Genomic DNA, 18,713 nt, shown 5'->3' on the forward strand with positions numbered 1-18,713 from the left:
TATAATTACACCCAAAAACACATTATGCTACAATTTCTGGATATGAGGATACCACATCTGTGAGACTCTTGCAGCTCAGCCACATAGACGGGCCTCAAATCCAAGAAACATTCTTAAGCTTTCAAGGTACATGAATTAGGAATCTAATTTCCTGACTGGGTATCATATGTTTGGCGGTCCTGGAGTGTCAGGACAGGAGAAACACTCACAAAAAGAGGCTTGGTAAGTCTTTTGAAGATTTAATTTCTCTGCAACTTTTTTTTGGAAATTTTTTTTTTAATCAACACAGAGTTTTGCTGATTTTTCAGTACCTTATACTCCTTCACAATCTCCTATACAGACTTGGAATTATTTGATTTCCTAAAAACTAGTGAATTTCCCCTAAAGTGACTATTGAGAAAGTAGAGGCCCAGGATGCACCCCTCTCTGCCAAGGAAGTTGCTTCGGCTGTGTCACAATTTTCCCATGCCAAGGCCCCAAGTACTGATGGATGGATGATGGACCTTTATAATTTTATGCAAAACATAGTGAGACCCTAATTCCCAAGCTTCTGCCCCTTTTTAAAGCTAAAATGTGACTTGTTTTCTCTGCCTAAATCTATAAGAGAAGCACTTATTGTCCTTGTCTCCAATCCTGGCAAAAACACAGAATTGCCTGAATCATATAGAACCATTTACATACTACATGCTGATATTAAGTTCTTTGCCATTTGCTTAAAGAGGAAGTAAACTCTGATGGGTTTTACTTGCTCTTTTGCTCCCTGCAAAGACTGCAAATGAAAGCATAATGGGCTAGTATGCCTTGCATACTAGCCCATTATGTCACACTGCAAACAAATCCATCATTGTCCCCTGTACAGGCTGCATCCATCTTTGCCACTCTTCCTTCCATGGGACCGCAGACTCTGGCTCTGTGACTGGCTGGAGCCGCGTGTCATCACTCTCACACATTTGCATGGGAGCCATCGGTAATGGCACACGCTGGGGGAAGAAATGGCATAGAGGTCTGTTTCTTCACAGCTCATGCACAGATTACATCATTGGCACACTACAAGTGAAATATCTCCTAAACCGTGCATGTTTGGGATATATTTCCACTACCTATAGGTAAGCCTTATTCTAGGCTTTCCTATAGGTAAAACTCACACAAAAGGGTTTACAACCACTGTAAATCAGGTCATCCTCTCCCTATTACACCCCGACCAAATGGGCTTTATGCCTGGAAAAATACTGCTTTTAACACTAGACAGTTCTTTATGAAACATATTTGACTCAGAGTGGCGCTAACTGTGGCAATGCTTTAGAAACTTTGGCTTTGGATGATATTTTAATAAATGGGTGAGGCTTCTATATCAGGCCAGGGTGTCAGTAAATGGTTGGGTCTCTGACCCATTTATGCTTCGCCGGGGGAACTTGCCAAGACTGTTCACTCTCTCCTTTCCTGTATACCCTGGACACATAACACCTTGATATCTCCCTTAGGACTAATCTATTCATAACATTATTTTACTTTTTTGTTCATGCGGGCACTCAGAGTCACAATTGGGGTTCATATGCATCCAATGTATAGGTTTGTATTTATATACTTTTTTATCTGTTAATATGGCAGGTAAAGCTTTATGTCAAGTTTCGAGGGAGTGGAAGCATCTCAATTCCTTCTATGGTAATGCACCATAAACACACAGGCATGTGTTTGCAACAAATTTTGCAATGTGTTTGTGGAGTGTTTGCATGCTAACACTAGTTTGAGTTGATTTTGAACCCCTCTCTTGAAGCTCCCACCTAGAGCTCAAAGACATATGGTGTGAGATTAGCATATCGGGGCACTAATTGCTAGGCTAGCAATGTCCTATTTTTTTATTCTTTATTAATCCAAGCTCAGGTGAACCAATGGCAAATATAATGTTTTTTTTTAGTGATATTAAAACTTAAAATGAAAAATGATGGTATGTCTTGGTCACCTATATATTTCTTAAAATGGAATTGCTAAACATACCTTGATGTGATACATTGATGTGAGGATATGTAACACTGTAAAATCAGAATAAAATGGAAACCAACCATTTTTATTATAAATTGAATTTAACACATTTTTCATTTTTTACACTGATTTATAAGGATCATAAGCTTGATTTATAAATAATTTGCATAGCCGTTTCCCTAGTGAAAGTGCATGTACATTTGGTCTGTGCAAATAGGGGGACAAACAAAACAAATGTTATTAGGCATTTATTTAAAGCTGAAAATGCCACATTTGCCTACTAGATAGAGCAAAGTAGCATAACAACCTCTTATAACACTTAGCTCTGTCAAGTGAGCAAATGCAGTATTTTCCATTTAATATCAATGCTTTACACTCAAAAAGCAATAGATATAGCTTAATGACATTCAATGTTTGTCCCATTTGCACAAACCAAATGGCTTTGTAAATTCTTCACAAATCAATCCAATAGAGAAAATTTTTATACGTAATGAAAAAAATACCTGAAATCAAATCCAGTTATTTTACCACTTTCTGGTACTCCAGGATCTGGACACATATCTGTAGCTGTTGGTACACCTCCTTGACTTACTGTAAAAAAAAAAAAAATGTAATATGTAACATTCAAATACTTTTTTATTCCATATTAAGAGATAATCACTTGCTAATAAACTTAAACATAATGAATGTAGCTGAATTGTGTATTTCACAACCCAAGGTAAACTCTATAAATCATGTTTCAGACCCACCTTCCTCCTCTCCAATTTGCAGGAAACTGATACACCAACATTACTTGTGTATATATAAATATTGCATTATAATTCATTGATAATGTATTTGGACACTTCAACCAAGGCAACATTAAAAAGTTTACACTTCCTACTTACAGTTCAGATTGTAATGTTTCAAATCCACCACTGTAAGTACACACAATGCAATTAGGCCAGTTACCAATTAATATAATAACCAACTTGTTTTTAAATTGTTGGAAATAAATTACAGTGACAAGTGACAGTGACAACAAAAACATATAACCTCAAGTCAACCCTTTGCCATAGGTGGGAAATTTCACAGGAAAATAATCCAGTATCTAGATATCTCAGTGTTCACTATAAGTAAAATTTGTGTTTTATCATATTTAAGCTCAGTTTTAGATGGTCTGGTATTTAAATGATTTAGCCAATCATATGAATGACTAAATTCAGTTTCAAAAGTTCCCTAAACTGAACTTCTAGAAAGGAGGGACAAAAAAATAAAGTTTACGACACATTTGCAAGTGTATTTCCGGTAGCTTCATATGAGTTTCAAGCAAACAGCATAGTTGGCCTCTACCATAAAGTATACCTGCTGCCAAAATAGTATTAAATGGTCTAATGTACTGTAGCTAAAGATCAACATATAAGGGCACTTTAAAAATAAACATGTGAGGATTGTGAATACATCTAAGTTTGCTGGATGCTTGCTGAACCCAGTGGGAAATCTGCAAACCCAGACTATAGAGACAAACCCTATTAAAGTCTCTTGAGGTAAATTTTTCTTTCAAGTCCAATTTGCAAGCTTTTGTTAAAGAAGGGCACAGGGAGTTGGGCACTGCCATGGGGGATCTGTACCAGTGCAAATGAAAAAAAAAATACCACTCAGCAGGGAAAAGGTCTTTAATTCAACTTAAATGGCAACATTAAGCAAAAATAAATTATTTAAATAATGTATCTGGGAGATGCCTTAACCACTTCCCTACCGTGCATAGTCATATGATGGCGGCAGGAACCCTTTGTCCCTCTGGGCCGCAATCATATGACGTCTTTTACTTTCTGAGCCTCTAGGGGGCATGCGTGCGCCCCATCACTAGGTACCCAATGGCGTGCCCAGCGGCCGTGATGTCCACCGGGTAACCGTGATTGCCGTGAACACAGCAGGACTGTCAGAGGAGAGGAGATCGATTGTGTGTTCCCAGTACAGAGGAACACGATCGGTCTCCTTCCCTTGTGAGTCCCCTACAGTTAGAATCATTACCTAGGATACACATTTTAACCCCTTTCTTTGCCCCCTAGTGTTAACCCCTTCCCTGCCAGTCACATTTACACAATAATCAGAGTGTTCTTATAGCTCTGATCGCCTCTATAAATGTGAATGGTCACAAAATAATGTAAAAAATGTCCGAAGTGTCTGCCGCAATATCGCAGTCATGATAAAAATTGCAGATTGCTGCCATTACTAGTAAAAAAAAAAATAACAATAAAAATGCCATAAATGTATGCCCTATTTTATAGACGCTATAACTTTTGTTCAAACCAATCAATATACGCTTATTGTAGACTAATACATATCAAACTGAGGAAAAAAATGTTTTTTTGTTTTTTTTTAATGGGATATTTATTATAGCAAAAAGTAAAAAAAAATTGTGTTTTTTTTTTAAATTTACGTTCTTTTTTTGTTTATAGCGCAAAAAATAAAAAACACAGAGGTGATCAAATACCACCAAAAGAAATCTCTATTTGTGGAAAGAAAATTATCAAAATTTCATATGGGTACAGTGTTGCATGACCGCACAATTGTCATTCAAATTGTAACAGTGCTCAAAGCTGAAAATTGGTCTGGGCAGGAAAGGGGTGAAAATGCCCTGTATTGAAGTGGTTAAACCTGAATGTGAAGTTCCAAACCAGTATAATGCACGCCTGCAAAAGTGTCATAAAAAAAAAAAAACTACAGCCTCTACCCACAACCCAGGATTATTCCTCCTACTCTCATTCCACACCAATCCTTTTCTTGAAGAGATTATACTGTACTTACTTACATCTACCTTTACCCTTTTCCAGGATCCTTCCTCTTCCATTTGCCCTGTTTCCTGGTATGTCCATGGTTTAATTTTCTTGATGTTGCACTCTTGCCTTCCCAGGGGATCCCCTCCATATTGGAAACTGAATGATTCTTTACTTAGTGATCCTGCAATCTGCTTGAATATCAAGATTATGCTAAATGCCTATTTTTATATTAACTCCCCTTTGGTTAGCTTTCCAGTTCTCCTTTGGAATAAGACCACCACTAGAGGCAGAGTTATCCAGATAGAATGTGATCACAAAAACATTTGCATAAACTGCTTTACTTGGATAATACTTTCATGACCCTCCCCGCCAAACACTCTGCAACACACTACATGCTGCACAGTTCATTCTGTGCAGAACAGAATGATCTGGTATGAATTTTAAGGTCCCCCCCCAAAATCCATACCAGACCCTTATTAGGTGCATGCAGTCCGGCAGGTCAGGAAAGGGGGGACGAGCAAGCGATCCCTCCTCTGGAATCATACCAGGCCACATGCCCTCAACATGGGGGGTGCTTTAAGGAAAGGGAGCTCTGCCCCCCCCACCCAAGGCACCTTGTCCTCATGTTAATGGGGACAAGTGTCTCTTCCTGACAACCCTAGGCTGTGGTTGTTGGGGTCTGCAGGTGGGGAGCTTATGGAAATCCCATCCATTGCACCCCTACCCTTTAACCAAAAAAGCGTACAAAAAATAAAAACAGGAGAAAAGTTTTTGACAAATCCTTTATTAAAAAATAAAAAAACAGTGTCTCTTAATGTAAATCCATTGTCAAGCCTGATGCTCGCTGCACCTCCGACTTCCCAAAAAACGCAATTTTCTTCTTTAATTTTTTTAATAGATGGCAATTGCAACCGTGAATCAATTTAAATTTGTTTTCTATACAAATGTAATTTTTGTTGCAGCATGTTATATACAAGCTAGAGATGTGCCACTTTACAGGCAGACTAAGGGGGCCCCCCAGGCACTATATTTAAATAAATGTTTCATTTTTATTGTTGCACTTTAATCATCAATAAAATCACTGCTTCTGAAAAAATTATCGTTTCAAAATATTTTTTTTTGCATTGATACATGTCCCCCAAGACAGGACATGGAACCCCATACCACTTTTATGGCCAATTACTTGCATATAGCCTTCAAAATTGGCACTTCCCTGTTAGGCTTCAATAAACTTCAATGGCATTAGCCATTCATATTAGAACTTTTCCCCTGTTCGGAAGTTCTGATGCAAACCGAACAGGGGGGTCGTTCGGCCCATCTTTAGTAGAGAACATTTTCATCCTGAATCTCTTACAGCAGCTATTAGTAAGCTTCCTAAACCATCTACAGCCAATAATAATTGGTCTAATTTCAGACCTATGTCCATGATTAATACTGGCGCTAAGCTACTAGTGAAAATGTGTGCCACCAACTTAAATTCTAATATAGCTAGCCTCATCTCCCCAGATCATGTAGGTTCCATACCTGACCACCAAACCAGAGATACTGCCCATCATCATCTTTATCTCATAGCTTTAGTTAACTCCAGAAACATCGCATTTCTATTACTGTCCCTAAATATCAAAAAATTTGACAGCCTTTCATCGTACTATATTTTTTCATAAATGGGGGTTTGGAAATAACTGTCTTACTTGGATCCAAGCACTTTATACTGACCTACTCACATTTATAACATACTCTGGCTTCCAGGTAAATGACTTTCCTATCCATTGTGGTGCTAGGTAGGCTTGTGCAATTCGTTTCGTAACGAATCGAAATTCGGCCGAATTTTGCATCTTTTGGACATTCGGATGCATCCGAATGTCCGACTAAAAAAATAACTAATTACAACGAATACGAAAGAAATATAACGACTGAATTCAAATGAATTCGACATGGTTCGGTAATTCTTTAAAAATCTAATGAAACAAAAGGTCAGCTCAAAGTAAATCTTATAGTCCAATCAGCTAATTAATTTTGTGCTGGAGGATGGATTACTGGCAAAGTGCATTCCTGAGAACTGAGTTAGAAGGGTGTTGTATTGTATTTGAGCCGAGGAGAAGAGACGTTGCCATTGTGTGTGTTAAAAGATTCAATAAACAAACGACTTTCCAAACTACGAATCATAATCACGAATGTCTATACATACATAAATAGCGAATTTCAACGAATACGAAGGAATGAATTAGACACTCAATAATAACGAATTATCGGAAAACGAATTAACGTAACATAACCGACATAACAGAACGAAATTATGTATTTTACAAATGACAATGAACCGAAACTAAACTAAATTTTCCGTTGTGCACAAGTCTAGTGCTAGGCAGGTTTCTGTCGCCCTTACTTTTTGTCTTATCAATTTAATCCTTGGGACATCTTATTTGTCAATCCTCTGATAATTTGGGCCTAAACGCAGCCAACTACTACCACAAATGATGTTCACTGATGATGTGGGCATTTTTCTTACAAAACCCATTCTATTCCTTCCCAACCTATTTAATCAACTGCGTAACTTTGCCCCAGTCTCAGGACTTCATGCCAACAATCAAAAATCTAAATTTATGAAAATACTGTGGTTATAAGGATCACTCCCCCCCCCCCCTTAAAATAATCACATTTTGTTGTTTTGCAGCCTGAAATGAAGACAGACACCGTTTTTGTTGTATCAGAATCTGAAAGTCTCCTTAAAGTATATGGGAGCCTCCAGATTTTCTGGCCCCTCTACGTGAATGAGTAAGGCTCCTTATTACTCATTTGAAAAGTACTATAAATTAAAAATAGTAAATAAAAACCTAGATACTGTATAACATTTTCTTGATAAAAAATAAAAGATAAAAACTGTTTCCCAATATACATTTAAAATCAATCACATTGTCCAGTAATCTAAATCTGATGTCAATCACAATTGGTGATCCCTGATGACCTCCAAGACCAGCAGTTACACTGAGCTCTCCTGCTGCGACTCCTGTCACAAATAACAAATCCCAGCTGTCTTTTCAATGTACCCAAACAGGTGATGTCATTGACAAAATGTGGTCATGACCATAATTTGTTAATGATGTCACCTGGGAAGCTAATGGGAAACTCCTTTTTGTGGTAGTAGATGATAGCTACACTAGCACTGCATCTGTGCTAACTCTAGTGCTGCTGCCATACTAAAGGCAGCCATACATGGATTGAAATTCAGCTGCTTCAGGAGGGATACCCCAAATTTCAACTGATGTTTGAGAGTTCTGATTTTAAACAAGTCAATCGATCAATTTGTGTAAAACCAGCCTGTCAGTTTTCCCCAAACGATTAGTGCCACAGACTATCACCTGCAACACAAATCATTGTGTTTGGTTGACCGGGAAGGCTCCACACTGGCAGAACACAAGATTGCTGCAGGAGGGATTCCACCTTAAACACTGTATGTGTCGACTGAGGAATAAAGCAATTTTTTTCCTTCCACCTGTGGTGGAAGGAAAGAAAATTGCATAATGTATGGCCTGCTTAAAACCAATGCTATTTCTGCAAAATTTTAAATCCCTGGCAGATTTTGTTGACAAACATAAGTGTACAGGAATCTGACATTTGGTAACGGTAACAATAGTGCTAGTGCAGCAGTAGCACTATTGTCACAAAATGAGGGATCCCCGTTGGTGTCTGTTTCTATATAAACAGCAAGGAATCCTGGGTGACAAAACTGACCAAATATAGTCATGATCAATCATATAGAAATACTGTCTGCAATTGCTAACTGTTTTTAAAAGATAAAGGTTCTGTTGCTGTCATCCTGTACCTAGCTTCACAACTTAACAGGACACTGTTAATAAGCATGTAGGATGAGGAGTTTACAATTTTCAAACTGCCTTGACTGCATGATTGTTTAAGGTCAGTGTCTTACTAGGTAGAGAAATCAGGATCAGGAGGCAACCTGGAATCTGCAACACTAAAAAATGTCAGTTATAACAGCTGTTCAATTTCTATCTTTATAGATTCCTTTAAACGTTTTCTTTAATTTAAAATTTATATTTAATTGTTTGGTTGCTGTCAAACGAATTTATAGATTTTTAGTTTCTTATCACGCTCAGGAGAACAGATGGTGAGATATTCCAATTGCAGTGCTGAGTTTCACCCAAGGTCGTATAAAAACAATGATGTCAAAATCCTCAATAATCTAGATACAACAAATAATTTATGAATATGGCTAAAACACCTACTGTATATTATGTCCTAGTTAGATGTAAATGTATTTCAAATTCTAGCCGAGAAATAATTTTCTTGAAGTCTTACCAACATATAAGTAGTGATCAATAGATAACTGGTTAAACCAAAAACAGATATTTTAAATTTTTAACTGCTGTGGTCTTATTTGTTTTTCTTTACCAGAAAGCAAAGCCACAGAGGAACTCCAGTAAAAAAGAATATGTTGGAATGAGCAGGGTATTCTTTTAAAATATATTTATTACACTTTGGACAATCTTCATGATACAGGAAAAGGTCAGTGAAAGCATCAAGAACAACCAATATCACCTTCACGTGGCAGTATAAAAACATATCAAATATTAACCAGTGCAATCAGAGTACAGAGAGAGGCAAGAAATCACCTTTACAGATTTTAGATATGATCTAAACAAGACTTTACCTATAAGACCTGAGGAGTGGAAGCTGTTAAACTTGTAACCAGCTAAACAGGACAGGCTGCTAAAACAAGAACAAAAAAGATATATAAAACAGCGGGGGGGGGGGGGCAATTCCGGAATTTGAGCTTGCCTAAAGAGCTGGTTAAGTCAGCTTGTAGATACCAATCAGTATAGCAGAATGGTTTCATGCAATGAGACTTCCTCTGGCGAGAAGGAGAACTCCATGAAGCAGTGCCACCTGGTAAAAAAAAAAGCAGCACATGGACTTACATTTTTGGGTAATAGTGTCTAATTTCTCCACAAGCAACAAAGACCTGAGTGCTTGTTTCATAGCAGGCAGTTGAGGCGGGGTAGGATGAATCCAAGCTTGCATAAGAGTAAGATAAATGTGAACCCCTTGGGGAAGGCTCTTGACAGTTACTGGTGTTGTCTGATTAAGTATATCTTCAGAGCTAAAGAGACATAGCAGAGGATCTTTAGGTGCAGATACTTGGTACAGTAGGGGAATATAGTTGCAGACTTGATCCCAGAAGGAGGCGGTTTTTGGACAATCCCATAGCCTATGGAATAGGGTTGGTCTTGAGACAGCACACCAGTGACAGGAAGCTTGAGATGGATCTGCAGGGTTATGATGGAAAGTGTAGTAGGCTTTATGTGCAATCTTGAATTGTGTTTCATGCAAAAAATCACAGATCACTAGAGAGCGGACCTTCTTGTATCCTGCAATGATTAGTTCGGTGCATTCTCTTTGCCAAGAAAATAAATCCATGGTTTGAAGGGGACAGGCGGTATTTAGAGACTTGGTGTATGAGCAGGTTTGAGTATATTTCAGAAATAGAATATTGATTCTGGCCTAGCAGCGTATCGATGAACACGACTTGGAGAGGTTTATGAATTGTACTGGAACAGGTTTTAAGATAGCTGATTAGCTGGTGATAATGAAAGGCCTGCGATGTAGGAAGTGAGTAGTGAGCAGTGATTTCTGAAAAGGGTATGAATGAGCCACAGGTAATGTCTAGGACATCTGCGTCCAACATTAGACCTTTAGCAGACCATTGAGCAAATGCATTATGTTCTGTAGAGGGTAGGGACATTGGGTTACCCAGTATAGGCAAGTGATGGGAGATGCTGGAGGGCAAACCAAGGATTCTACAGACTTCTGTCCATGCAATGACAGTATCCCTGATCAAAAAAAAATGATTTTAAATGAGCAAGGAGCGAGTGTACCACCAGACACCAGGGCGCTCTCCAGCATATAGTTGGTATAATGGGATTTCCTTGAAAGCCAGTCAAGAACCTACCTCAAAAGGAATGCCAAATTGTAGAACCTTAAGTGGAGCAACCTGGTTCCACCTTCACTTTTAGGAAGAAATCAGAAGAATGGCCAGTGGAGAAGAGCAATATATCGTCAACAAATAAGGCCAAGCAAAATTTTGAATGCCCATCATGACACCGCCAAACCCTGATGAAGAATTGAGAATTGGGAGTGGTTTAATAGCAGGATTGAAGAGAAGAGGGGAGAGAGGGCATCCCTGTATTTTACCCTTGGTTAGTGGATATATTGGTAGACAAAGTCCTTGGTGACAAGTTGGACCATAGAAGAGGCATACGTCTTTTGGATAAAGTTCAAATTTGGACCTGACATGTCAAACGCTTTCATGACCATGAATAGCCAAGAGAAGTTGATATTATCTTTTCGGCATCAAGTGAAATTATAGCTATATCCTGGTCTGAGTGGGCTTTAGCATATTCGATGGCCAACAGAACCTTGTGAATATTGAGAGTGGGACAAAGCCTGACCAAGCTTGATGAAAGATAAAAGGGGGGGAGCTGAGCTAGCCGGGTCACGATATTTTGGAGAGAATTTTAGCATCAACGTTAATGAGGGACAGGTCTATAAGAGCCTGGGAGTAGAGGCTACTTTCCTTTCTTGGCAATAAGCTTAATATGAGCTTTCAAACATGATGGAAGGTACAGTCCCTCGGCCCACATCTCCTTCTAAACGCAGTGTAGTGTGTTCGGGATAAAATCTGCTATCAGCTTATAAAATTCCATGGGAAGGCCTTTGGGTCCCGGAGCTTTACCTGCTTCTAAGAATTTGATTGTGAGGCGAATGTCCTCCACAGTAATAGGGGCATTGAGTGAATCGAGTTGGGCGGGTGAGAGCGCAGGGAGATGAAGTACAGTAAGTAATGAGTTTGCAGTATCTACATAGATAGGATCTTCGGAAATAGAGGGACGTGTAAAAGGAGGTGAGGAGAGGGTTGATATCAGAAGGCAGGTTGATGATAGAGCCAGAAGGGGGTCTGAGGGCCTTTATGCGAGTAGGGGTATGATGCCTAGAACATAGCCTCGCTAAGAGTCTACCCACCTTGTTACCATGCCTATGAATCTGGATATCAGAGTAAGATTTTTTAATTGCCTCCTGCTGCGCAGCCCAGTGATCAAAGGTGCACTTAGCAGATTGCCAAGCTTTCCAACTGGCAGGGGTATGATCCTGATTCAAAGCATGATAAGCAGAGCAAAGGGATTCATGGGCCTGATGATAATTGAGGTGTATTTGTTTTTTAAATTGGGGGGAGTAGAAAATAATGTGCCCTCTTAGAAAGACCTTACCAGTTTCCCAAAATAAATTGGGGGTTCTGATGCGGAGATGGCTCCCGTTGGTCTCAACAAATTCCCCCTGTCTGGTCCTTCTTCTAATTTCTATCATGTTTGATTTGTAACCCATATATTTAACGTATGCCCTCGGATTGCTGTATAAGGAAGAGACCCAAGATAAAAAATTATTACCGAAACCCAATTTTTTGAGAATATACTGCATATATGGCCAGGTTACCGAAACAAATGCTTTCTTTATGTCTAAAGATAGGAGGCAGGTCGGAATATGCCTTGTTTTAGCTGCATGTGTTAATGAAAGCGTTCTTCTAATATTGTCTCCCGCCTGACGCATGGGCATGAAGCCTGTTTGGTTTCGGTGTCTGAAGGCAGAGACCCTCTGGACTGGACGATTTAAGTAGGCCGGACTGACAAGCAGGATATGAACAACAGCTGAGTAACTGTGGAGAGAGATGGGAGCTGGTAATTAGCCGACAGCTGAGCGGCCGGTTTAGAGAAGGAAGGGCTGAGCCCAGCCCTGACACCCGAATCCTCCCTGTGAGCCCTGCATTAGATAATAAAAAATATTCAACCCAAAAGATATAGCAAAATCATTTGCTGAATACTACTCTTCATTGTACAATCTTGAGAAAAACCCTAATACCCCACAACATACAGATGAAAATATACAAGCTTTTATGACAAGTATCAACCTCCCCTCTCTCTCACAGGCACAATTAGCTTCTCTCAAGACCCCCATTATGGAGCCTGAGATCACAAAAACGATAAAAACTCTACCATCTGGCAAATCACCAGGACCTGATGGATTAACAAATGACTATTATACTTTTTTCAAAACATTCTATCCTCAACACTACAGTCGGTTTATGCTGATGCAATGTCCTCTGCCTTGTTTCCCTGTGAAATGCTCAAAACCTCTGTTGTCACCATTCCTTAACCAGGTAAAGAATCTACCACCCCTTCAAATTTTAGACCCTTCTCATTACTTGCGGACATTAAACTGTACGCCAAAATCTTGGCCCATAGACTTCTTCTTTTCTCACCCACTCTCATCAAACCTGACCAAACAGGCTTTACCTCAGGTAGACAAGCATCCGATGTTATGCGGAGGGTCATCAACATCATACAATATGCTAAGACCTGGCGTGTGCCTTCTCTGCACCTTTCTTTGGATGTGGAGAAGGCATTTGACAGGATACATTGGGGCTACATGACACACACTACTTCACAGGTTCCATCCTCTCCACCATCCTGGCCCTTTACTCATCCCCATGTAAACAGATCTACACATCAAATATGCTTTCCACCCCCTTTACCATATCCAATGGTACAAGACAGGGATACCCCCTATCCCCCTCAATTTTTAATCTCCTTATAGAGCCACTGGCTGAGAGGATTCAAACCCACCCTAAACAGGTTCCCCCCTCCAAGACAGACCCCACGACATAAATTCATTCACATATGATATAATTTTGTTCCTAACCTCCCCAGCTACATCACTGCCTCATGCTCACACTATCTTCAATGAGTTCAGCCAAATCTCCTTCTATAAAGTAAACTTTACTAAATCACTTGTTTTGGAGTTAGGTACCCCCCCCCCCCCTCTCTGTTCACAACTACAATCAGATTTCCCCTACATATGGAGTAAATCAAACATATCCTACTTGGGACTACAACTAACAGCAGACCTCCAAAAATTAGCAGATGCCAACTACTTACCCTTGATAGATAGAATAACTAAAGGAACAAAATGGTTAGCCAAAATAGAAATGTCCTGGTCTAGCTGTTTAGCCTCCTTTAAAACACTCTTACTACCTCAAACATTATACCTTTTCAGAACACTCCACATCCCACTGCACAGTAACCATCTTCGATCTCTCAACTCCCTGCTTACTCAACTCATCTGGTGCTCAAAACGACCACGGTGCTCTAAAGCTCTCCTGGTCAAACACAGACTTACAGGGCGTATGTGATTGATAGAGATTCAGGATTACTTTTTTTTTTTTTTTTTTTTTGTTTTTTTTTTTTTTTGTTTCAATATTTTTATTAAAGATAACAAGTTGTACATACATGTTCATGGAATACTCAACATTAGTATTACAAGTAAGTTGTGACATCAAACCAACAAGTTGTTATGCAGCAGAAAGATTTGAAAATAAGGAGAATAAAAGAAGAAGAGAGAAAAAAAAAAAAAAAAAAAAGGCAGGAGAAGAGAAAGAAAAGAAGAAGTATCTACTCATACATCAGTGATATGCATTATAAACAATCATGTAATACGATCAGAAATACAGAGTTACATAAAGGCAAGTACTACTAAAGCGTAAATATCATATGTATAATAAGAAATGTCGATATCAGTGAGAATTATATTTGACCCAATTTTCCCATTGCTTATCGAACAACGGACCCCTCATGTTTTTATACGCTATGAGACGTTCAAATGTGTAGTTTCTATGTACCATCTTAGTCACGTCAGAAAGATTTATCACTGTTTCAGACTTCCAGTAGCGCAGAATCAAGGCTCTGGTTTCCAATAAAATATGACTGACCATTGTTCTATGTTTAGTAAGAAAGTCTTCCATTCCAACATGCAACAATGCTAGTTGAGGGGATGGAGGATATTGATTTGCTGTAAGTAAGGAGATAAGTTTGAACACTTGGTTCCAGAGGCTTCTGATATTGGGGCAATTCCAGAACATGTGTAATAAATTACCTACCCCCCCACATTTTCTCCAGCACTGTGGAGACGTACCCAGGTAGAATTTGGATAATCTTAAGGGTGTATATTGCCACCTATTCAAAATCTTTAAATGCATTTCCCAGTGTTGGATACAATGTGTGGACGAATGAATGGATCTAAAGGCTGATCTCCACTGGAAATCAGAGAGGTCCACCTGTAGGTCCTTTTCCCAACTGGACATGGCTATAGACCGTTTGAAAACAAGTTTGTCCTGCAATTGATTGTAACAGAATGAAATACCTTTAACGCCAAGTAACTGGCCGGAATAAAAGCGCCATAGTACTCTTGGGACATAGATATCTGGGTGTGGCAGTGATTGTAGAAAAGTAATAATGCGCAAACAAGTAAACATTTCTGCATATGGTAGATTTTGTTGTACAGCTAATTGCTCTACTGTTTTAAGTTTGGTGCCTGAGTATACATCCGAAAGAAACTTTATACCATAGGCCATGAGAGATTTAACTGATAACAAAGGTATTTTCTGTTCAAGTATAGTCAAAGGAATTTGTATTGAGAGCTTTTGGGTTTCAGTACGTTTGAGATTAAAAAGGGCTCTCCATGCTAGTATAGAGGCCTTCATAGGTGGAGACAGGTGAGTCAAGGTCCATGCGGACCAATCATCACTTAGCAACATTAGCTTCAGGTCAGCAGTAGGCGATAGAGCTGCCTCGATATCCACCCATATTGGAGGTTCTGAGGAACCTATCCAATGTTTGAGAGAATCTAGTCTAACCGCCATTAAGTAATCGTGTAAGTCTACCATGCCTGCACCCCCAACTTTTTTGTGTGCCAATAAGTTGTTACGAGAACAACGAGCCCGTCGCCCTTTCCATATAAACTTCCAGCACATGTTGGATAGTTGGGTAAGAAAGTAGATGGGGATATGGACTGGGATGGAGCGAAATATATACAAAATTTGTGGTAAAATTAGCATCTTATAAGCAGAAATTCTGCCCATCCAAGAGATTTCCTTCTGGGAAAGATCATTAAGTTGTTTTTCTAGTTTTGGGATTAGTTGAGACATATTGGTTTTAACCATATTGGCTACAGAACTAGTTAGAGTTATACCTAAGTATTCTATACCTGTAGTGCTCCATGTGTAAGGTAATAATGATTGAAGTTTATCCTTGATATTGGACTTCACCCCCAAATCTAAAATCAGAGATTTATTAAAATTAACTTTGTAGTAAGAGGCCTCACCAAACTGCGTTAGAACCTGGTGTGCAAGAGGTAACGATTGCAGTGGGTTGGTTAGGAGTAGGATCACGTCGTCTGCAAAGAGATTTATGGCGTGGTTACTGGTACCAAATTGGAAACCCGTGATAAGCTGGTGTGAACGGATAGCTTCGGCTAATGGTTCAATCATGAGGTTGAAGATGGTGGGGGATAAGGGACACCCCTGCCTTGTACCATTAGTTATGGGGAATGATTTGGACAGAAAACCTGCTGATTGTACCTGCGCAGAGGGACAAGAATAGAGGGCTAATATGGCAGAAAGAATATGACCTGAGAAGCCAAACTTTGACAAAACCGATTTCATATATTGCCAATGTACCCTGTCGAACGCCTTCTCTGCGTCAATTGATAACAGCAGAGAAGGCGTTCTAGACAGGCCGGCTGAACTAATAATATTTATAAGTCTCCTGGTAGCATCAGAGGTCTGCCTCCCCTTCACAAATCCCATCTGATCACGTGAAATTAATGTAGGTATTACATTAGTCAACCTCCTGGCTAATAATTTGGCGTAAACTTTTATATCGGAGTTTAACAATGAAATTGGTCTGAAATGCGCCGGGGTGGTAGGATCTTTTCCCGGTTTGGGAAGTGTGACTATATGAGCTCTTAACATCTCTTGTGGAAAAGTTGCTGTTGTAATGGCTTTGTGAAAAACTTGTTGTAAATGTGGTGTAAGGTCAGCATGGAAAAGTTTGAGGTATTCATTTGAGAAACCGTCCGGCCCTGGAGATTTACCATTGGGAAGGCTAGCTATGGTCTGTGCAATTTCTGTGGGGGTAATATCCATATTAAGGTCTTCTAGTTGTTGAGTGGTAAGGGATGGAAGCTTTAAGTGTTTAAGAAAAGATTGGATAGTTTCCATAGATGGTTGGGTTGTATCTAGGTCATCCTTGAGATTGTACAAGGAACTGTAGTAATCGGCAAATTGATTTGCAATGTCTAGAGGGTTAAATATTTTTAGTTGTGTCGTGGATTTGTATAAAAATGGAATCCTAGTTTTCAGTCGTGTGGCTTTAAGTCTGTTGGCTAAATATTTGCCAGCCCTGTTTGCATTGGAATAGTGATTGAGTTGTAGGCGTCGCAGGTGTCTGTCATATTGTTGTGTCAGATGTTCTCGTAAAGATTCCCTTAGTCGGTCAATTTGTTTGGTCAGAGCTTGTGTTGGGGACTGTTTATTTAGTTTCTCCGATTCGTGAAGCTCAGATAGTAATTTGGTTAGAGTTTGTGTGTGTTTTCTTTTTTGTTGTGCGCCTAATTGAATGAGAATCCCTCTAATGTAAGCTTTGTGTGAATTCCAAAGAGTGTAAGGATCAGCAACTGAGTGGTGATTATCTGCAAAAAAATTCCTAATGTGCTGGGTTATAGTATTGTTAGTATCAGGATTTTGTAACAGACTTACATTACAACGCCAAATGGGAGGAGATGAAGAGGCAGACCCTTCTGAAATGGCAATAGAAATTGCCGCATGATCAGACCATGTAATATCAAATATTTTAGTATCTACCACTCTTTGTAATAACCATTTGTCCGTTAGGAAAAGATCTATGCGTGAATAAGACCTATGTCTATGGGAAAAAAAAGTGTAGTCTTTTTCGTTTGCATGGTAACACCTCCACGCATCGAATAGACCTTCGGATTGTAGAAGAGGTTGTAGTGTTGGAGAACCTTTAGATCTCTTGGCAGTTGTGTCCATATGTAGGTCAGGTATAGTATTGAAGTCACCACATATAAGAAGACTACCATATAGCATTGATGCTGCATTCTTTAGAACCTTTTTGAGAAAACGAAGTTGGCGGTAGTTAGGAGCGTACAAGGCAATTAATGTATATGGTTTGGAGTTGATATCACCAGTCACAATGATAAATCTACCGTTTTCATCCAGGAGTGATGCACGAAGTTGAAAAGAGACAGAATTGCTGATTGCCATAAGAACACCGCCTGCTTTGCGTTCAGGGGTACATGCCAGAAAGATATGAGGATAGTGTTTATTGGAACAATAAGGAGTCTTATCCTTTTGAAAGTGAGTTTCCTGTGCGCAAAGGATATCTGCTTTATGTTTTTTGGCCTCAGACCACAGGGAAAATCGTTTTGCGGGGTGATTTAACCCCTTGGCATTAACAGAGAGGCAGTGAAGAACCATAGGGCATGTGGAAAGATTTTGAGTGTAGGAAAGATGTACTCACCATTGTAGGAAGTATGTAAGTCATGACTCCATTATAGATGAAAGGCTTGAGATTGGGCCTTACTCTGTTTGAAAAAAAAACTTTCGAATAACCAGTCTCACTGCATGTATCGGAAGTAGAGAACCAAACTGTGAGAGAACAATATGAGAAGAACAAAAGAATAACATAAGAAAAAAAAATAGTTAACATAACACGTGTAAGAAAAGGATCCGTAATTGATCCGCGTGCAGATATAACTGCTATAAAGCACTAGTGAGGGCTGAGGAGCACTCAAGAGACAGCTCCAACCACCGGAGAATGATGTTTAAGAAATATTTTCAGTAGGTCTGGGGACTCCACCTTTGGAGTGTTTAGGAGATCTTTTGCGGGTTACTAAATGCCATTCTTCAGGAATGTGTTGCAGGTGCTCGTTAGGAGAGCGTGATGATGAGGGATCTGGTAAAATGTGCCATTTCCTCAGAGCCTCAATTCCCTCTTCTAGAGTTGAAATCATGACAGCAGCCCCATTATGAGTGATGACAAGAGT

At 39.4% G+C, this 18,713-nt stretch overlaps 1 protein-coding gene across 1 annotated transcript in view; it reads right to left on the bottom strand.

Moving 5' to 3' along the window:
- Positions 1-18,713, bottom strand: part of CSMD1 (CUB and Sushi multiple domains 1) — a 2,539,710-nt gene that overhangs the window by 975,967 nt on the left and 1,545,030 nt on the right. The window contains exon 8 of the mRNA XM_077487775.1: positions 2,484-2,571. Within this exon, the coding sequence (XP_077343901.1) occupies positions 2,484-2,571 (88 nt within the window). The remainder of the gene's footprint in view (positions 1-2,483; positions 2,572-18,713) is intronic.

This window comes from Lithobates pipiens, unplaced genomic scaffold, assembly GCF_037356315.1.
Source record: "Lithobates pipiens isolate NorthernLeopardFrog02 unplaced genomic scaffold, aLitPip1_a1.2 Scaffold_18, whole genome shotgun sequence".
NCBI classification, from domain to species: domain Eukaryota; kingdom Metazoa; phylum Chordata; class Amphibia; order Anura; family Ranidae; genus Lithobates; species Lithobates pipiens.